Source organism: Rhinopithecus roxellana, chromosome 9 (assembly GCF_007565055.1).
Source record: "Rhinopithecus roxellana isolate Shanxi Qingling chromosome 9, ASM756505v1, whole genome shotgun sequence".
NCBI classification, from domain to species: domain Eukaryota; kingdom Metazoa; phylum Chordata; class Mammalia; order Primates; family Cercopithecidae; genus Rhinopithecus; species Rhinopithecus roxellana.
This window is the reverse complement of record NC_044557.1, coordinates 85,279,292-85,302,063: the sequence shown is the minus strand read 5'-3', so window position 1 is coordinate 85,302,063 and position 22,772 is coordinate 85,279,292. Positions and strand designations below refer to the sequence as shown.

At 40.7% G+C, this 22,772-nt stretch overlaps 1 protein-coding gene across 7 annotated transcripts in view; it reads right to left on the bottom strand.

Annotated features, from left to right (window-relative positions):
• The window catches only part of PTK2 (protein tyrosine kinase 2), a 357,696-nt gene that overhangs the window by 291,294 nt on the left and 43,630 nt on the right, over positions 1 to 22,772 (bottom strand). The window contains exon 3 of one of the 7 annotated variants that reach the window (XM_030937412.1): positions 9,243 to 9,307. The exons of 5 other annotated variants lie outside the window; for them this stretch is intronic. In XM_030937412.1, coding sequence (XP_030793272.1) covers positions 9,243 to 9,249 — 7 coding nt within the window. In that variant the 5' untranslated portion in view covers positions 9,250 to 9,307. Of the gene's footprint in view, positions 1 to 9,242; positions 9,308 to 17,287; positions 17,346 to 22,772 lie in introns of those variants that run through there. One more of the 7 variants, XM_030937417.1, reaches the window with a different exon arrangement.

Below are 22,772 nucleotides of genomic sequence, written 5' to 3'. Positions count from 1 at the left end.
ACTCTGGGTGTACGCCACCACACTAAGCTAATTTTTTCAAAAAAAATTTGTAGAGATGAGTTCTTGCTTTGTTGCCCAGGCTGATCTTAAACTCCTGGCTTCAAGTGATCCTCCTGCATCAGCCTCCAAAAGTACGGGGATTACAGGTGTGAGCCATCAACGACTGCTAAAGACACTGGAGGGAAGAATCATGGCACCATCTGAACTAATGATTAATTTTACTGTCCCAAAAAGGAGGATGTGAAGCCAACAGCAAGTATTACTACTCCCTAAAACTGAACCTCGGTCTAACGGAACCTCTAAAAGCCAGCTACCAAGAAACCGTGATTATATTTCTTAAAAAGTTCTTATCTGTTAGGGATATATACTGAACTCACATGGGTGAAATTATATGATTATATGATGTCTACGATTAGTTGTAAAATACTCGCAGCAAAAAGAAAAGTCTGGAACAGGCAACAGAATGTTACAACTGGGGCTCATTATCCTATTCTCTTTTATAAATATTTTTTAATTTCCAAAATGAAATGATTAAAACATAAAAAATAAAACTGAAGGAAAATCCACCACACAAATCCATTTTTCTAATAGCCAATTTGTGTAAAGAATCAGTACTACAATTACAACATTAACAAATGACACATGATCTTAAGTAAGTTGTCAGAGTTTTAAAAGTATTATCGGCTGGGCGCGGTGGCTCAAGCCTGTAATCCCAGCACTTTGGGAGGCCGAGACGGGCGGATCACGAGGTCAGGAGATCAAGACCATCCTGGCTAACATGGTGAAACCCCGTCTCTACTAAAAATACAAAAAACTAGCCGGGCGACCTGGCGGGCGCCTGTAGTCCCAGCTACTCGGGAGGCTGAGGCAGGAGAATGGCGTGAACCCGGGAGGCGGAGCTTGCAGTGAGCTGAGATCCGGCCACTGCACTCCAGCCTGGGCGACAGAGCGAGACTCCGTCTCAAAAAAAAAAAAAAAAAAAAAAAAAAAAAAGTATTATCACAATAGTTAAATTAGAACTGAGAGCATTAAAGAAGGGGGAGATAAGAACAACTTTTCAACAACATATAAATGTTTATTTTATATCTATTAGACAAACTGTCCATAAATGATAGAACCAAACAGAAGGAAAAAAGCTACTTTATACCCATGAAACATCCGAGGGCCCCAGAGCATATTACAGCAGGAACTACTGTGGAAAGGGAAAAACGATTCATATTAACAACTCAAGAAGGAATCAAGAATCAGGATTACAATTTACCGAAGGCAAGCACCCCAGGTCCAGAGGTAAGCACCTATGCCTCAGAGTGACTTTCCTGACAGATTCTTAAAGAGCACAAATAACACCTAGGCTGAGATGTATCCATGGTTCTCTGGCCTCAGGACCCATCAACTGCAGACAGGTCCTCCCAGAAGAAAGTTATTAAGACCTCGCCTGATTATAAACGGGTTTATCCTATACTAAAGACAAGGGAAGACTGGGAGGGGTTCAAAGCTGAGTCCAATGCCAAACTGGCTTGCAAAGACCTCTATCTGAAATTCACTCTATTATTTGAAACCAACAAAATGAAAGTTTTTTCCTAATGCGCTCTTCATGTAATCTTAATGCTCAGTACGTCCACATCTTTTTTTTTTTTTTTTTTTGAGAAGGAGTCTCGCTCTATTGCTCAAGGTGAAGTGCAGTGGTGTGATCTCGGTTCACTGCAAGCTCCGCCTCCCGGGTTCACGCCATTCTCCTGCCTCAGCCTCCCGAGTAGCTGGGACTACAGGTGTCCCGCCACCACGCCTGGCTAATTTTTTGTATTTTTAGTAGAGACAGGGTTTCACCGTGTTAGCCAAGATGGTCTCAATCTCCTGACTTTGTGATCCGCCTGTCTCGGCCCTCCCAAAGTGCTGGGATTCCAGGTGTGAGCCACCGCACCCGACCTGTCCTCAGCTTTTAAGAGTAGATCAGAGCCTAGGCAACCAAGGGAAAACCCATCTCTTCAAAAAGAAAATTTTTAAAAATCAGTCAGGCATGGTGGCACGCACCTGTAGTCCTGGTTACTCAGGAGGCTGAGACAGGAGGATTGCTTGGCTACAAGTGAGCTATGATAGAGCTACTGCCCTCCAGCCTGAGCTAGAGTAAAACTCTGTCTCTAAAATTAAAAAAATTAAGTAGGTTAGAACCTTATAGTTTTGTGAATTCAATCTTTTTAACTAGTAAAATCAATTGTGGGAAAACGAGAAGCAGGATCAATGAGCACTGTAATTTTTATACATCTTTATCACCTAAAGAGGTCAAGAGAAGACAAACATGCACTGTATACATAAATCAACATCATCCTAAATTCTTAGCAATGTCTTGAGCACTCACGAAGTCTACAACGAAGTATAAGGTAAAACAGAGGAAGAGGGGCCACTATAATAAAAGACACCTCAACTAAAAGCAAAAAGAACAACCTGTTGGGCCCATTTTCTACCCGGGATGCAAATGTGGGGGCCTTCCTGATGCACTGCACCCGACCAATGCTGTTATGTTTCAGAGGCATCTTTAGTTGACCTAAAAAAAAAAGAGATCAGATCCTGATCTATCTCAGCAACAATCTGTAACCAATTCAAAAACTGGATCTCCTTAACCTTCACACCTCCACCAGCAAATTAAAGAGCCATCTCCAAATGTGTCACAGCACACAGCACATCAGACACTTTGGTTGCTATGATTTTTAAGCATGGCAAAGTTACAACTACATAAAATTTTAAACTTAAGTCCCACAACAGTTTTAAATATAAAAATTACCATTATCTGCAGCTCATCAGTCCAACAGGACAAAGATATTCTACAGAACAACATCTTTTCTTTTTAACTTTCTAGGAAGATAACCTTTTAGAGAAAAATACTGCTTTCAGTTAATTACATAAAGCTATTATAATGACTACTGCTCTTTTGGGATATGGCGTTTCCATGCATCTTAATAGCTAATAAAGTAGTTTATTTACAAACAGGAAAACTACACATCAAAAACAGATGTAAAGATAATCAACAGCAACAACTAAAAGCATTTGATTTCTGATCCTAGACAAATAAGATTTATATTAATGTAATACAGAAACATGGATCTCCTGTTGTACAGGTGTCATTAAAATATACATCTAATTTGCATATTTTAAAGACCATCCATATTTTAAAATAAGTGATGGAAGGCAAGAAACCACAAAATATATATTAAAGAATTTAAATTTTCTTTTTATAATCATTATTGCGTACTTTTATACTTACTTCCTGGGGAAATTATGATTTACTTCAGCTGTGGTTTTAAGTATTTCCACACCTGATTTTCTGAAAATAAAGTTATGCCATGAATTTGTCTATATAAAATGGACTTAAATATGAGAGAACGAAAGTTTATTTTTATGCTATAAGTATATATAAAGCCTGGACATAATTACAGGTGGCTTAAAGTATACTCTAATTGGCACCCTTGAATTACTACCTAAGAACCACGTTTGACTACAGGAATGTGCTAGTATGTATCTCCCAAGTTTAAGGAAATCAAATGTCATCTTTAAGTAAAAAATAAAAATATAAAAAACACCAAAAAACAGAAATCTGATTTAATCTAACAAAAATTGGAAAGAAAACGAAAATACTGGCATTACTACATACAGGGTTTGATGTAACTACATATTCCTAGTCCCAAAATATATCAAATACATTTACATATTTTTAATGTGACCACAAAAACACAAGACAAGTTACTACAATGTAATCTTTCCATATAGAATATGATTCAGTGGGACATAGTGGCAGGGCTGCACATCTGTAGTCCCAGCTACTTGGGAGGCTGAGGCAGGAGGATCACCAGAGTCCAGGAGTTCGAGTCCAGTCCAGGCAACAAAGTAACACCCCATCTCTTACAAACAAAACAAAAAGAACATGACCTAAATTATTTCTTCTGCTGAAAACTATACTCAGTACAATTTCGTTTTTTGTATCCTCAGACTTAGTTGATCTCTACATTATTCTAACAGTTATCTAGGAAGACAACACAACCTCCTCTTCGCATGTAACACAATTCACAGCACTAAATCTAGAGTATCTTTGTCTCCCCACATGCAAAGAGAGACGATGCAAATAGAAGGCCCCCATCACTAAGCCCACTAGTGTAGGGCTGTCCTCTTCCCCGTGCTTTCATTCTATGTCCTGACCAAATATCAGAGTGCTTTGACCACTCTGTGACCCAGCCACGTACAGGTTTTCCCTAGCAGGCTTGAATTCAGTATGGAGCCTTGAATATTCCCAGGCATTGATAAAGGTATCTAAGTTGCTGCACAAAACACTGAAAGAAACCAGCCCCGGACCTGAGACGAATTCCTCAAACTCTCATAAAAACTCCACACATTAATCCCCTTGCTGCATACACATCTAGAGAGAACACCGCCCCACTCCTTTTTGCTGTCTGTCAGGAGGATTGTCGCAATCCTCCGTAAGTTTCCCCAATAAATGCTCTAGACCGATCACCTGGTGTTTAGTACTTCTTTCTTTGGAATCCCAACCAGCCCCATCTCAGGATAGTCTGGAGCACTCCCTTGTGGGAAGTGCCCTGCCACTGCTTTGGGGGCAACTTCAGCCTCAGCTCAGTGGTACAAAACAAAGAGCTTCAGCTGAGGAAACAACTCTGCGCCACCCTTGGGTAAATGTCTGGCAGCAGCCACAGTATGTCCTAAAATAAAAACAGCCATCATGATTACTGTACAAATGCCATACAAACATTTGACCAAGCTTTGTTATCCTCTTCTTCTCAATAAAATCCACTTATAAACTGACTCTGTTTTCATAATCAAAATATTTTAGCTAGGTGCAGTGGTAAATGCCTGTAATGTCAACTACTCAGGAGGCTAAGGCGGGAGGATCGCTTGAGCCCAGGAGTTCAAATCCAGCCTAGGCAATATAGTAAGACCCCATTCTCAGTATTTCTTTTAAAAAAAGAATATTTTTGCATAAAAAGTCACACCCTGCTTTCCTCCCCTCTTCCATCTTCTTACGTGAATAAAAGTAGGGTTGGGGAAGAAAAGGAAAGGGCTGGGGGCAAACAAAGGATACATCTTCTTCAACAGTCTGAACAATCTTCTAGATGTATGCACAGTAAACTTTATTGTGTAATGAATAAAAGTATATCCTAACCTTTAAATCCAAAGACTTATTCTAAACATTTAAAGCCAGATTCGAAAAAAGCTATACATTTTTAAATGTTTACTAATTCAAAATTTTTCATTCAAGAAATCGCAGAAGAACGACAAGCATACATAAGTGACCCAAGTTTTCCGAAATCTATCACTGCTATTGATATGTGTACTATACAAATTCAGCTCTATATACTGCAAGTTCAGCTCTAACAATGATCAAGTCTCATCTGCCCCCACTCCATCAAAAGATGACAGATTTAGGATCCAGTTTCCACACAAATCCAACAGGTAGCCTTCATCAACCCCACAGGTCCAGAATAAAATTATCATTTGGGGTTGCACAAATCTTCCCCAGTCAAATCTTACATACCATTCTGGCCATGAGGCCTAGAAGTCACACCTAGTCCCTCAATCTAGGTCATGTTATCACCTATGTCATACATATACCCAAACACCATTATTCTACCAGGATTTTTTATTTCAAAGCTGTTGTCACTAGGAGATAAAAACTAGGTAGTATGTACACATTTATTCACTTTATGGTGAATCACTTTGTAAAAGGTTTATATAATGAAAAATTATTTTGATATTTGCCCTGCTCTGGCATTAACTATTTATTAGTGATAATCTTGATGTCACAAATTAACCAAAAAAGATATCTTTTAAAGGGGAGAGACTGAGTTACTAAAATTTACACCAAAAACTAGGGGAAGTGCCAAAAACAACTCCAAATCACCAAGCAATCATCCGAAAGATGAGTGGGGAAAAATGAACAAGAGAACAGAGTAGAGCACGGGGCCTGGGCCACTGAAGGCACTCAACTGTGTCCTGAATGAAAGAATAAATCCACTTACTTTTCTTCTGTCCACATTTACTCATCACTAGCTCCAGCTATACTTACTGTTCACGTTGACATATCCTAACATATCCCTGATAGGATGGGCAAGTAATAAATACAGCCTTTTGCTCGAAGAAGTTGGGATTAACAGTTATGTTCATGATGAACAATACAACATCCTGTGTACCAGGAAAGAAATGCTACTTTGCATTCGGGAGGCCGAGGCAGGTGGATCACCTGAGGTCAGGAGTTTGAGACCAGCCTGGCCAAAATAGTGAAACAAAAAAATTGGCCAGGTGTGGATGGCACTACCTGGGAGACTCAGGAAGGAGACTCAGGCAGGCCTGAACCCGGGAGGCGGAGCTTGCAGTAAGATGAGATAGCGCCACTGCACTCCAGTCTGGGTGACAGAGCAAGATTCTGTCTCAAAAAAAAAAAAAAAAGACTGAAGAGTCATGACTATATATTACAAGTGATTCCAGATAGGATCCTGTATCAAGGTAAAGAACTGCTATAAGGGACATTACTTGCCAAAATATGACCATGGTCTACAGCCATGCCACCCAATCTCAAAAGCTAAGCAGTGTGGGGTCTGGTTAGCAGTTATTGGGATTGGGAGGCTGCCTGAAAATACCAGGTGCTGTAGGCTTAAAATAAAATTGTTTAATATGAACATGTCCGGGCACAGTGGCTCATGCCTGTAATCCCAGCACTTTGGGAGGAGAAGGCAGGCAGATCACCCGAGGTCAGGAGTTCAAGACCAGCCTGGACAACATGGTAAAACCCCACCTCCACTAAAAATACAAAAATTAGCCGGGTATGTTGGTGAGTACCTGTAATTCCAGCTACTTGGGAGGCTGAGGCAGGAGAGTTGCTTGAACCCAGGAGGCAGTGGTTGCAGTGAGCTGAGACCACACCATTGCATTCCAGCCTGGGCAACAAGAGCGAAACTCCATCTCAACAAAAAAATTTTAATAAAAAAAAATAAATTCAACATGTGTAATACAACAATCACACACATAAATTCAAGTGAAATGAACATAATATGAACAGCTATCCTAAGTTCATGCAATGACAAGTGAACCATGAATGACTGCCACCTGGGCTACACAACTGGAACTGTCACCAATTCTAAAAAGCATACCAGCACACTTTTAAGCCTTCAAAACCAAGGTTAAGTTAACGAAGGAATGAAGGCATTCCCAGAGAAAAATACAGGGACGGAGTGAGACAATAAAATATAAAAAGCAGAACAATCAGTAATCTCCCTCCTGTTCCCAAACACCAATTGTCAAAGACGCTATCAGTAGATATTTACTGTGTGATCAACATATAAATAGTACTCTGCAGAGGCTGTAATAAACAGGTCTCATCTGCTGGAAACAGTAAGGCACGCCTCAAGACACAAAGAGCATATGCATTAAATAAACAAAAAACAACTCAAGGAAGTCCTACTGTAATGCACCTCATTCTATCACTGATTCTGTTAGTGCCACACATTATAGCATATCATGAAGATCATAAAATGATGAGCTCATCATTTAAAATAAAGTGATTTTTAAATGAAAATTAGAACACACAACTTTCTACTTTGATTCTACTCCTACTCAGTGTTGTGGCTTTTTAATCAAGAGTTTACTGGGGGAAAAAAAATGCTAAATGGCCGCTCCACAGGACATCAACAAGTACCACAAAGTAGTAATGAGCAACTCTTATTTTTTTTTTTTGAAGACAGGGTCCCACTTTTGTCCCCTAGGCTGAGGTGCAGTGGCATGATCTCAGCTCAATGCAGCCTTGACCCCTCAGGCTCAGGTGATCCTCTCACCTCAGTCTCCCAAATACCTGGGACTACAGGCATGCACCACCATGCCCAGCTAACTTTTGGGGTTTTTTATTTATTTATTTATTTATTTTGGCAAGACAGGGTTTTGCCATGTTAGCCAGGCTAGTCTTGAACTCTTGAGGTCCAGTGATCCACAAGCCCTGGCCTCCCAAAGTGCTGGGATTACAGGTATGAACTACCACCCCAACTTCATGTGTACTTTTAAGAAACTTAATTTATAATCGTAACAAAGCCTTAAGTTCAATGAAACTAACTTTTATTATTTACTGCATATATTCTTTTTTTTTTTTAATTGAGAGAAGGACTTGCTCTGTTGCCCAGGCTGGAGTGCAGTAGGGTGAACACAGCTCACTGCAGCTTGACCATCCCCAGGTTCAAGCGATTCTCCCACCTCAGCCTCCCGAGTAGCTGTGACCACAGGCATGTGCCACCACACCTGGCTAATTTTAAAATTTCTGGTAGAGATGAGGTGCTGCCACGCTGTTCAAACTCCTGGGCTCAAGCAATCCTCCCACCTCCGCCTCCCAAAGTGTTGGGAGTACAGGCATGAACCTCTGCACCTAGGCTTACTGTCTACATTCTTAATTCTAGCAGTTTAAAACATAAATGTATCCTATCATTATAGCTCATTAACTGTTAACTAAAAGATGGAGCTGAAGACTGCATAGTTTCATCAATATAAGAAATGACATTTTTATTTATAAAGCCGATAAAACTATTTTTCTCCAGAGCTACAAGAACTTGAGCAACAAATACTAAAATAACTTTTAAACATCTTTTATTTCTGCTAATTATATGACCTTTATAATATACAGTCTCATTATACAAAGACAAATATAAAGCCTTTAGGCCACAAAAATATCAGATTAGATAAATGAACCAAGGACTCCAAGATTGTGTTTTCCAAAGCAGTGTCTACACTGAAATCTACTTCACTTAAACTCTGGTGATACCTAATCCAGACAAAGAGATGCTGATCCAACTGAAAAGAAAATTCAAGCTCTAATGAGTGTGAGTGTGTATGTGTGTGTGTACATATATGTGTGCAAGAGTATATGGATAATATCTGTTTGCATGTAAGTCACCTTTTTCTTCTCTTTTTAAAGTTTTATTTCTTGAGGCATAACTTGCACAGTAAAAACATCAGGTGGATGGTGATAAGGATTGGATCTGTTTCCCAGCCAAATCTCATGCTGAAATGTAGTCCCCAGTGTTGGAAGTGGGGCCTAGTAGGAGGTGTTTGGATCACGGGGGCGTATTCCTCATGAATGGCTTAGTGCCATTCCCTTGGTGATAAGTGAGTTCACATGAGATCTGGTTGTTTAAAAGTGTATGGCACCTCCCACTCTCTCTCTTGTTCTCTCTCGCCATGTGATGCATCTGCTCCCACTTCACCTTCCATCACGAGTACAAGCTCTCCGATGCCTCCCTGGAAGCCGGTGCCACGTTTCCTGTACAGCCTGCAGAACAGTGAGCCGATTAAACCTCTCTTCTTTACAAATTACCCAGTCTTGGGTATTTCTTTATACCAACGCAAGAAATACAAATGGGTCTGTGTAACCACCACCATGCTGAAGATACAGACTACTTCCATCGCCCCAAGAAGTGCTCCCATGCTCTTTTGTACTCAATTCTCTCTTCGGCCCCAGGCAACCACTGATTTTATTTCTGTTCTTACAGATTTGTCTTTACCAAAATGTTATATAAATGAAATCATAGTCATATGGAGTTTTGTGTTTTCACTTAGTAGACTGCTTTGAAGATTTGCCCATTTTGTTAGGTGCGTCAGCAGTTAGTTCCTTTTTTATTGCTGCACAGGATTCCATTGTATAGGTGTACCAAAATCTGTTTATCCATTTACCAACTGATGGATATTTGAGCTGTCTCCAGTGATTACAAATAAAGCTGCTATAAACGTTCACATAGAGGTCATTGTAAGAAAATGTTTTCATTTCTATTGAGTAAATATTTAGAAGTATGACTGCTGGGTTGGGTGACAAGTCTATGTTCAACTTCATAAGAAAGTGCCAAACTAATTTCTTTAGCAATCATAACATTTTGCACTTCCAACAGCAAAGCAGGAGAGTACTAACTGTCTCACATTCTTGTCATGTGGCACTGTCATCTTCTTTTTGGTTTTTAACATCAGCCATTCTAATAGGGTTGCAATGGTATCTCATGTGTTGTAATTTACATTTCCTAATGACTACTGATGTGGAACATCTTTTTGTGTGCTTACTCTCATTCATATGAAATGGATGAAACATCTGTTCAAATCTTTCGGCCACTCTTTCATTGAAATTTTTATTGAGACACCTATCCTTTTTAATCAGAGAGTTTATCAAGGAAAAAATGCTAAAGTGTTTGTATATTTTGTTAAGCCACTTGGAATTCATGAGTACTGGGTAAAAATCTAAACTGCCTACTTGCCACCCCAACTCACAACACTATGATATGCAAAGATGGATTGAAAGAAAAAAACACTCATCCCCGTCTCTTCCTTTCTCTAAAGGTAAGATCCTACGCAAAGTTACCTGCCCACATTCAGAATCAGGAAATCAAAATTTTCCCTGTTTTTACAAGTATTTTATGAAACTACACTCTTCCCTCAGTATGAGCCAGCAACACAGATGATTAAGAAATTTGCAAGGCTTTGCAGAAATACTGCATTTTAATACGACTGATACATTTTAAAAGGAAGTACAATACTAGAGGGGAAAGGGTCGCTGGCAATTCAGTAGGTGGCACTATTCTTCTCTCTGTTAAATGTATGACTCCCAACTGTGCACTGTGGTTAAGCTTAAAGGCTAAGCTTTACTGTAAGGAAATGGAGAACCTGATATTGCCACAAGGAATCTTGGACTGTTTTCTTAACTTTTCTAAGCCCAGTTTCTCATCTGTAAAATGAGAATAGTAACCAAAACCTTACTGAGTTGCTGTAAAGAATTAAGATTTGAATTAACACAATGACTGACACATGACAGCTATTATGATTTAGGACTATTTCTGTCAGCCACGACTCCTGAATCACAAGTGTAAATAAAGACGAGAAAGATGTGCTCTTCACAAAACTGAGTAAAAAGCCAAAGCTTCAGACGGCAAGTCATATCTGTACACGGTGCACCCACTGAACATAAGGGCCTGACCATCCATGAGAAGTCCCATGCATTTACACAAAAAGTACCCTAGAGTTTGCAATCATGAAGGCCACTTATGAACCTTATTTCTTAGCATTTTGCCTCAGCATTTCAAACTGAGCAATGCTTCTTGTAGAAAGGAACTAATCTCTTGGTTTTTCAGTATCTCATTATTGATGGCTTAATTTTCTCTATATAGCTATGCCATACAGATGAAAGTTGTGTTTACACCCCTCAATGACATTTTTCCAACTTCTCTGCTTGTCCTCTCCCCAATTTGGCCAAACATGGAGCAGCTTCTTAAATTTCCTGTTGTCATCACCTTGTTCTTGCCTGAAAACTGAAGTGGTACTACAGCATTCATTCCTGCACTCATGAATTGGCTTGGATAGTTAGATGCCAAGATTATTAAGTTTTTGTAACCAATGTATAAAGATTTTTCTTCCTTTAAGCTGATAAGCAACTTCAGCAAAGTCTCAGGATACAAAATTAATGTGCAAAAATCACAAGCATTCTTATACACCAGTAACAGACAAGCAGAGAGTCAAATCAGGAATGAACTTCCATTCACAATTGCTTCAAAGAGAATAAAATACCCAGGAATCCAACTTACAAGGGATGTCAAGGACCTTTTCAAGGAGAACTACAAACCACTGCTCAGTGAAATCAAAGAGGACACAAACAAATGGAAGAATATACCATGCTCATGGATAGGAAGAATCAATATCGTGAAAATGGCCATACTGCCCAAGGTTATTTATAGATTCAATGCCATCCCCATCAAGCTACCAATGACTTTCTTCACAGAATTGGAAAAAACTGCTTTAAAGTTCATATGGAACCAAAAAAGAGCCCGCATTGCCAAGACAATCCTAAGTCAAAAGGACAAAGCTGGAGGCATCACGCTACCTGACTTCAAACGATACTACAAGGCTACAGTAACCAAAACAGCATGGTACTGGTACCAAAACAGAGATATAGACCAATGGAACAGAACAGAGTCCTCAGAAATAATACCACACATCTACAGCCATCTGATCTTTGATAAACCTGAGAGAAACAAGAAATGGGGAAAGGACTCCCTATTTAATAAATGGTGCTGGGAAAATTGGCTAGCCATAAGTAGAAAGCTGAAACTGGATCCTTTCCTTACCCCTTATACGAAGATTAATTCAAGATGGATTAGAGACTTAAATGTTAGACCTAATACCATAAAAACCCTAGAAGAAAATCTAGGTAGTACCATTCAGGACATAGGCATGGGCAAGGACTTCATGTCTAAAACACCAAAAGCAATGGCAGCAAAAGCCAAAATTAACAAATGGGATCTAATTAAACTAAAGAGCTTCTGCACAGCAAAAGAAACTACCATCAGAGTGAACAGGCAACCTACAGAATGGGAGAACATTTTTGCAATCTACTCATCTGACAAAGGGCTAATATCCAAAATCTACAAAGAACTCAAACAAATATACAAGAAAAAAACAAACAACCCCATCAAAAAGTGGGGAAAGGATATGAACAGACATTTCTCAAAAGAAGACATTCATACAGCCAACAGACACATGAAAAAATGCTCATCATCACTCGCCATCAGAGAAATGCAAATCAAAACCACAATGAGATACCATCTCACACCAGTTAGAATGGCAATCATTAAGAAGTCAGGAAACAACAGGTGTTGGAGAGGATGTGGAGAAATAGGAACACTTTTACACTGTTGGTGGGACTGTAAACTAGTTCAACCATTATGGAAAACAGTACGGCGATTCCTCAAGGATCTAGAACTAAATGTACCATATGACCCAGCCATCCCACTACTGGGTATATACCCAAAGGATTACAAATTATTCTACTACAAAGACACATGCACACGTATGTTTATTGCGGCACTATTCACAATAGCAAAGACTTGGAATCAACCCAAATGTCCATCAGTGACAGACTGGATTAAGAAAATGTGGCACATATACACCATGGAATATTATGCAGCCATAAAAAAGGATGAGTTTGCGTCCTTTGTAGGGACATGGATGCAGCTGGAAACCATCATTCTTAGCAAACTATCACAAGAACAGAAAACCAAACACCGCATGTTCTCACTCATAGGTGGGAAATGAACAATGAGATCACTTGGACTCGGGAAGGGGAACATCACACACTGGGGCCTATCATGGGGAGGGGGGAGGGGGGAGGGATTGCAGTGGGGAGTTATACATGATATAAATGATGAATTGATGGGTGCTGACGAGTTGATGGGTGCAGCACACCAACATGGCATAAGTATACATATGTAACAAACCTGCACGTTATGCACATGTACCCTAGAACTTAAAGTATAATAAAAAAATAAAAATAAAAATAAAAATAATAAAAAATAAAATAAAATAAAAAATAAAAAAAGGTTGAAAGAAAATGTATTTGAAAAAGCAACTGAATAATGGATAGAGAGGAGAAAGAAGGGTAATGTATCTAATAAAAACTAAAAGAAAAAAAAAGATTTTTCTGTAAATCAATACATAAAATCAACAGCTTAAGGTTATCACTTGAATTCAAGTGTTCCTGATATACCCTATGTTCAGATTTTAGGACATTAATAATTTACCATCAAGGCCGGACACTGGCTCATGACTATAATCCCAGCACTCTGGGATGCCAAGGCAGGAGGATCGCTTGAGCCCAGGAGTTTGAGATTAGCCTGGGCAGCATAGTGAGAGCCTTCCTCCACAAAAAATTTTAAAAATTAGCCAGGCGCAATTGTTCACGCCTGTGGTCTCAGCTCCTTGGGAGGTTGAAGCAGGAGGACCATCTGAACCCAGGAGCTCAAGGTTACAGTAAGCTATGAACATGCCATTCACTGTACTACAGCCTGGGTGACAAAATGAGATCTTTATTTCTCAAAAAAATGAAACAAAAAATATACTGGTGTTTAACATTCTGATTATCACAATTCACATTTAAACTTTTTTAAAGCTCTTCAGGGCCTGATTGTCACAATTCCCATTTAAACTTTTTCTAAAGCTCTTCAGGGCAAAGTCAATAAGTTACAATAATAAACACATAATCTAACAAGGTAACACCAAACAGGCTTTTCAAGTCACCAAAAAATAACAGATCACTTCCATCTCCATGTTTTTCTTTTTTTGGCACCATTTTTACTACCTAGAATGACCTTCCTCAACTACAGCTTCTCCTTAATACGCTTTCCCAGGAAGAAATCATCTCCATTCCTCCTCTGTCCTTCCCATCAGTTTTTTCAATCAGTATTTTCTACTTACCTGTCTTACCTGTTCTCGCCTTATTTTTGCTAGTACCACAGGTTTCTCCACCCTGGTACCATTTATAGCAGGTCTAGAAAGCAACCTCTCTAGACTGAAGCAGGGAAAAGGAGAAGGAAAGCTCCAGGAGAGGTGTGTCTCGGGGGTGAAGACAAAATGAATAAATTTGACTGCATGGAAATGAATTGAGAGGCTTTACTTACAGAGCTGTCAGAGTGGGAAATCTTAGCCAGACCTAAGAACATTAAGCAAACTGGCTGGGCGCGGTGGCTCAAGCCTGTAATCCCAGCATTTTGGGAGGCCGAGACGGGCGGATCACGAGGTCAGGAGATCGAGACCATCCTGGCTAACATGGTGAAACCCCATCTCTACTAAAAAATACAAAAAACTAGCCGGGCGAGGTGGCGGGCGCCTGTAGTCCCAGCTACTCGGGAGGCTGAGGCAGAAGAATGGTGTAAACCCAGGAAGCGGAGCTTGCAGTGAGCTGAGATCCCAGCCTGGGCGACAGAGTGAGACTCTGTCTCAAAAAGAAGAATATTGAGCAAACAAGAGGGACAACTGCAATTTTCAGTCTAAGAAAACAAAAACAAAGCTGAACAAGAAATGTAACCACACTACTTTAACTGGCTCAATACTGAGTTATATTTAAAAGTCAAAATAATTAAAAACGAAAATACGGATCTAAACAAAAACTGTTCTAGAACTACATGAGGAAGATGGGGGAGAGGAAAGACCACGTAAGAGAGAGAAAATCCCCACCTACCATGATAGGAGTTCAGCACATAACGTTTCCGAAAATTAATGGAGCAATGACTAGTACACAAATACTATTAGGAAACAAGGATGTAAATGCTAAAATCAACACCTAAAACAGATTATTTCCATTGCTTCTGGGAAGCAGATGGAAGACCAGACAGGAGCTTGAGGTTTCCTGCATGAATACACCCATCTCCTTTGTATTTAGCTCAAAGCTCACTTTTGCAATGAGGCTTATTAAGACTACCCTATTTAGACCTCAAATTCACTGACACTATGGCATTACTTTTTTCTCATCTCATGTCCCACCTTCCAGTACATCACATGATGTACTTATTTGCTTATTATTTTTTATTATCTGCTTCCCTACACTATACAGACTCTGTTTGGTCTACTGATATATCTATCTAAAGCAATTAGAACCATGCCAAGCACTTAGTAGAAGCTCAACAAACATTTCCTGAATTGTAAAGTCATAGTTTAAACCAATCCTTTACCAGTATTACCAACTCCCACCGTCCTTCCAATAAACAAGCCTGGAAAAAAATCCATTTCATGATTCAATACAAATATAAGGACAACTTATACCAGACTATACCTGGACTGCTAGGAGCTAGTACCAGACAAAAACGCCATTAACTAAAAGAATTGGTACATTCTAATTTAACTGGCACCAGTCTCAGTTGAACCACAACATTCCTAGGCAAGCCTTCTGCAACCCTGCTTGGCTCTCTCCTCTTCTTCACTATCCCTATTTCAAACCTCCTCCACTATCATCAAATCAACCCCAGCACTGCTTTTTCTACTCATTCTTAGGAGATGACTTCAAATCCTACTTTAGAGAAATACAGAAGCATTATAAAAGAACTACCTCAACTGTCCCCACATCACCTTGCTACAAACAATGTCTCAATAAATATTTGTTCAATAAATGAGGAAACTGAGGAAAAGAAAAATAAAACGTTTTGACCAAAGTTCCACAGCTAAAAGTGGCAGCACCAAAGTGTGAACTCGGGCTCATCTAACTCTAAAACTAGGCACACAGTAAACCAACATATCACTCTACCTCTTAAAATCCTCACCTTACAGATCAACATGCCACTCCACCTCCTAAAATCCTCAGTGGTTTCAAGTTCAAGGTGGTGGAGTAATGAGTTCTATTCCTGTGAAGACTTCAGTTTTGAAGACTTCAGTGAAACTGAAGTATTCAAGTTTTCTTTTTTTTTTTTTTTAAGAAGGTAAACAAGAGGAAGGGAAGAGCCACCAAAAGATGAGAATTCAACAAATATCTCGCTATTAAAGAGGAGCTACATGCACAGTGATGTGTAAAATAAAGACACAACTCAAGTGAATCTTGATGAGGCTTTGGGTCTGGCCATGAGGTATTGGTGAGGGCTGATGCTAATAGCCAGGGGTGAAAACAGAGGGTTTAACTGACTAGTTGTGCCCAGGCTAACTCAGCATTTACCCTCAGACCAAAAAAAAAAAAAATTTTTTTTTTAATTTTTAAAAAATCCCAAGGGGCTACGTCTCTAGAAAATAAAGCAAAGGTTTCCGGTATAGGTGTTAACATCCTTACAGTAACACTCTCCTTTATTTTGTTATTTAGGGGCCCACAGACTAAAAGCATTCTGAAGCAAAGTACTTCCGTTCTGAATTCCCATCAGGGGCTAAATGTAACTCAGAAAAGTAGCTAGTCCTGCTTCCCTATACACTTACAGACAATAAAGGATCATCAGACATACAGGGAATACTACCGTCATGAAAAAGAAATAAATACCAGAGAAAACAAAGAGAAAAACCAAGCTTGAAAGAAAGCTAAGCTAGGAAAGCTCAAGAAAACTTAAAATTAAAAATAATAAACTAGTTTTAGAGTTCAACCCATAAGCAGTCCCCAGAACACTTGGAGTTGCAGATAAAATGCAAATGTAAAAATCCCAAAATAAAAGTAATAACAAAAACATAAAATATGAGGCAGAACAGGGAGACATGCTGGAATTGGGGGCAGGGTCAATATTTACGGCAATACTATCTTTATCTTACAAAGGAATCAAGATATTGACATAAATCAATAAACTAAGCAAAGACATTGTTAAAACTACAATAGAAGGATTCTAAAAGAAAAATACACATACAAACTGTTTACCAATAAGTAATGCAGGAAGAGATATGGGGAATAACATAAATAAGCTAAACCTTTATATCACAAATCAGAAAATCAACAGGTCATTCAAAACAGAGAAGTCACAAATGATAAAGTTTAACATACAATACAGTCAGCCATCCATGTCAGTGGGTTCCACGTCCAGATTCAACCAACCATGGATCTAAAATATTTGAGGAAAAACAAAACCAATGGTTGTATCTATACTGAGCATGTACTGATGTTTTTCTTGTCATTATCCCCCAAATAATACAGTATAACAACTATTTGCAAAGGATTTACACTGTATTTGGCATTATAAGCCATCTAGAGATGATTTAAAGTACAGTTGACCCTTGAACAACATGGATTTGAATGGTGCAGGTCCACGTATAGAGGGATTTTTTTCAATAATAGTTACACTGAGTGTGCCTGCCTCTCCTGCCTCCCCTTCCACCTCTGCCATCCAAGACAGCAAGACCAATCCCTCTTCTTTCTCCTCCTCCTCAGCCTACTCAACATGAAGACAATGAGAATGAAGATCTTTATGACAATCCACTTCCATTTGATGAATAAGTGTATTTTATCTTCCTTATGATTTTAATATTTTCTTTTCTCTAGTTTATTGTAAAAATACAGTATGTAATACATATAACATACAAAACATGTGCTAATCGACTGTTTATATTCTCAATAAGGCTTCCAGTCTACAGTACTGATGGCAGCAGAAGCCAATCTGGAGGGGCTGCTGCCAAGACACAGGCTGCAGTGGGGCCAGCAAGAGCTGGGAACAGGTGGGAATCCCAGCCCCCTATTGAGTTGGTAGAGGGGAGCCCCACATTCCCAGGTACAGCTGCAGCCTCCTAGCCTCGGCTCCAGACCTGGGCATCCCTGCGTTCTTAGGGGTCCGGGAAGCCCCCCTGCCCTCACAGGCTCCTGGCCTCTCCCCAGCCCACTCCAGGGCAGAGCAAAGTTGTAGCTGAGCCTGAGTCTGTCACAACCTGGCTGAGCGTGAGCACGCTCAAGGCAGCGCTGACACACCAGTCCCCTGCCACCTTGGCCCGCTCCAGACTTTGGGCACCAACAAGCATGGGAGGGAGGCCAAGAGGGAGTTGAGAGTGGCTCAGCATAGGCCTGCAGGCACACCTCGTTACGAACAGCCTAGGTGCCATGGATGGCATGCTGATGGTGGGAGAAGGCAGAAAGGCTCCTGGGTAAAAAGGGGCGGGTCCCCCGTGAAATTCCACCTTCAAGCCAGGGGGCCTTGAAGCCTTGAAGCCCGGAGGCCAGGCCACCAGTTCTGGGTGGAGTCCGTGGCCTGGAGTAAGAACTTCCAGAGCATTTTACGGGCCTGCCCATGGCACTTCCTCCCTTCTGAGCCCATAAAAGCCCCAGACTCAGCCAGACTCACAGAGATGTTAGGACTACCAGCTGCAGGAAGAAGCTACCCACTTTGGGTCCCTTCAACTCACCAGGACAACCTGCCTGTGGAAAGGAGCTACCCACTGCGAGTCTCCTCTCTGCTGAGATCTGGACACTCATTGGGATGACCTGCCTGTGGAAAGGAGCTAGCCACTTCGGGTCTCCTGAGAGCTGTTCTGCCGCTCAGTAAGCCCCTCTCCGCCTTGCTCACCCTCCAGTTTTCCGTGTACCTCATTCTTCCTGGACACTGGATAAGAACTCGGGACCTGCCGAATGGAGGAACTGAAAGAGCTTTAACACAAACAGCACTGAAACACGGCCTCCTGCTTGCCATGTTGCGAGCAACGAGCAGAAGAGAACCCCCAAGCCAGGGCTATGACACCCTCTTTGGGGCTTTACAGTTCCTGACATCTCCACTCTTCTGGTGCCACCTTGTTCCCCTCATCCAGATGCAGGTTCCCACAGCAGAAGCTTAATGCAGGACATCTGGTCCAGCTGTAGCCTTGCACAGAACCGGCACCTGTGCCAGTGCCTGGAGCTGCCCACCCTGCTACAGCAGCTGGCTGTGCAAGGTGGCCGGACCACACGCTCACACACCCACACACCCCTCACAACTCCACACCTGGCTCGCCCTTGGCAGGTGTGGGATCCAGGCTTGTAGTGTGAGCCAAGCACAGCATGCCAAGCCAAGTGGGCAGAACAAGCCCAGTGGGCATGGGCAGTACTCAGGCAGAAGGTGCCACCGGCCAACGTGATTTCTGGCTGGTGAAGCGACACCTCAAGGATCCTGTGACACTATTAGTAGTTAAGTTTTGGGGAGTCAAAAGTTATACACAAATTTTCAACTGCAAAGGAGATGGGCACTCCTCACCCCACACTGTTCAGGGGCAATTGTATATGAGAGGACATGCATAGGTTATATGCAAATATTACACCATTTTATGTAAGAGACAGGCTCCACAGATCTTGGTATCTTGGGGGAATCCTGGAACCATTCCCCACAGATATGGAGGGACCACTACATATTAGGAGGTACCTAATAATATAAATAATAAAAGAAGTAGTTTTTTGAGTCAACACTCCCAGAACCTCAGAGTCCAATCTATCTCAGCTGTGCTCATCTGCCCACACGCTATAAAAGATGCTTTTATTCACAAATACGGGATTCTGCAGAAGGGGCTCAGGGAGGCCTTCCTTTCTGTCCCCCACCTTCCCACACCACATTAACCCTGAAAATCATCTCCATATATATCCCAGCAAGTCAACTCCTCCCAGACTTTCCTTCGCTTGCCTAGAATTCTGGTTCTAAAACACCTCTTTCCCAAATTTCTGTCTTCCAATGTGTCACTTAAAAACAAGGCAAGGACCAAGAACCAACTCTGCCAAAGCTAGCTGCTGCGGAACCAGACCCGTACTGCAGGAGCTCAGATGGCCCAAGGGACTTATGACAGGGAACTCGGTGAAATAAGGGACCTACATCTCAGCATTACATCATGAAATTCAATAGATTGGAAGTCAGACTTACACATATGGCCTGACCATCTGTCCAGAATTTGCGGGGGAGGGGGGAATTACAGGAACACTGGTTATGAGGCTATTTTCCTGGGTTTATATATTTTCAAGTGATTTTAAAAAGACAAATCAGGATGGGTAGATATTGTCCTATAGCTAAAAAGTTCCAATGAGGCCAGGAACGGTGGCTTATGCCTATAATCCCAGCACTCTGGAAGGCTGAGGTGGGAGAATCACTTGAAGCCAGGAGTTTGAGAACAGCTCGGGAAACAAAGGAAGACTCATCTCTACAAAAAAACGTTTTGAATTAGCCAGGCACGGTAGCATGTGCCTATATTCCCAGCTACCTAGGAGACTGAAATGGGCGAATCATTTGAGCTCAGGAGTTCAGAAGCTGCAGTGAGCTATGATCACACCACTGCACTCCAGCCTGGGTGATGGTGCAAGACTCTATCTGTAAAGAAAAAAATTTTTTTTTAAATTTTTTTTTCTTAAAGTTCCAATGAGCCAATAAGCTGGCTCTTGGGTCACAAAGAGCTGGTTTGTCATCTCAACTCTCTTTAGGCTTTCGTTTTCCAGCACATTACACTAAGAATATAAGTTTTGCATTTCTGCTATGAAACTGTCTTGTGCTATACCAAGAGGAAATATTTTTACAGCTAATGTTGCTGAAAAGTTACATTTGGTATTCTTTCTTTTGCTCAGATCTACTAAGAAAAGAGAACTTATTTTGTGACAAGCATTAGACAGTCCTAATTCAGCATTTAGTGAAAGTTAACTGCCGGTTAAGCAGAGATGAAATAACAAAAACTGCCCTCACACACAGACTCGCACCCAAATAAACAGAATGCACTGTTATAGGAAGAAAGGTACAATATGGACAGGGGGAGGGAAATAGGAGGACACAAACAGAGGGGCTGTGACCTTCTCACACTGTGACATAATCACATCTGACACAGCACAAGGGACAGAGTAGGCTCCTCTCCCTTAGCCCATGAAGGACAGGGGAACACAGGACCAAGACTTCTAGGCCTTGCAAAGAAATGGAAACTGTATGACATAACTTCCCTTCACTAATACCTAGAAATAGATTTGGGAGAGAAAAGAGAACAAAGAAAGGCATGCACTGACACTCATAGGGAAATTAAAAAATAATCCTAGGTCTGTACTCCAAAAACACTTGAGAAAGTCAAATTCAACACAGCTATAACTTATCATGAATTCTGACTCCATGAAGTCCAAGTTTATGAGATATTTACCGTAACAACACAAAATAAAATGCCCACAAAAGAGATTTATAAATATTCTATGAACATATCTGTCCTCAATTTACCACCAGACTTAGAAGAAAGAGCAATCTTTGGAAACAAGACAAAGTAGGATTACCCTCAATTGTATGATTTCTAAACTGTGAAACATGCACCAAGATCTACAAGTTACAAACTGACAAATTACAAGTCATATAATCTCTCCAGAGCTCAGTTTTCTGCTCATTAAAATGAGAAAAATGGCACCAAATAATCATTGCTAACAACTTTGAGTGAACACCTTACGCATATCTCACAGCATCTTCGTAATAACCCCATAAGGGAGATTCTATAACAACCCCCTTTGTCAGATTTTTTTTAAAAACGCTTTCAACAGATTAAATAATTTAAGATCAAGGAGTTAGGAAATATAATACCTACCTAAACCAATATCTGAATCCAGAACCCATGAGAATAAGATACAGCTATCCCCACTTATCTGCAGGGGATATACTCCTAGATCCCCCAGTAGATGTCTGAAACTAGGGACTGTACTTGGTGCTATATATACTATGTTTTTCCTATACATACATACCTACAATATGGTTTAATTTATAAATTAGGGACTGTAAGAGATTAACAAGAATAACGTAATAAAATAGAACAATTATAACAATATGTCAGCATCACTACTACCCCTCCATTTGGGGGCCATGATGAAATAAACTAAAGGTTACTTGAACACAAGCACTGTCATTCCTTGACAGCTGACCTAACTGAGATGGCTACTAAGTGACTAACAGGTGCAGCATACACCGTGTGGTGAACATGCTGGACAAAGGCACAATTCACATCCCAGGTGGGACAGGGCAGGACAGGGCAGGACAGATCAGGATGCACGAAATTTCATCAGGCTACTCAGAATGGTGCACAATTTAAAACTTATAAATTGTTTACTTCTGGAATCTTCTAGTTAGTATTTTTGGACTGCAGCTAACATTGGGTAACAAACTACAAAAAGCAAAACCACACACTTGGGGGAGGGAACTGCTCTACCAGTCAAGAGCACAACACTATGAAGCCAGAATGAGTCTGAATTCCAGATTTGCCATTTACTAATTTAGTAATCTCTTTTTCTGAGACGGACTCTTGCTCTGTCATGCAGCCTGGAGTACAGTGGCGTGATCCTGGCTCACTGCAGCCTCAAATTCCTGTGATCCAGGCATGCATCACCACACCTGACAATTTTTGGTTTTTGCTTTTTGTTTTTTTGTCTTTTTCAGAGAGACAAGGTCTTGTTACCCAGGCTGGTCTCAAATTTTTTTTTTTTTTTGAGACAGAGTCTTGCTCTGGATGGAGTGCAGTGGCATGATCTCAGCTCACTGTAACCTCCACCTCCTCCTATGGAGGTTCAAGGAATTCTCCTGCCT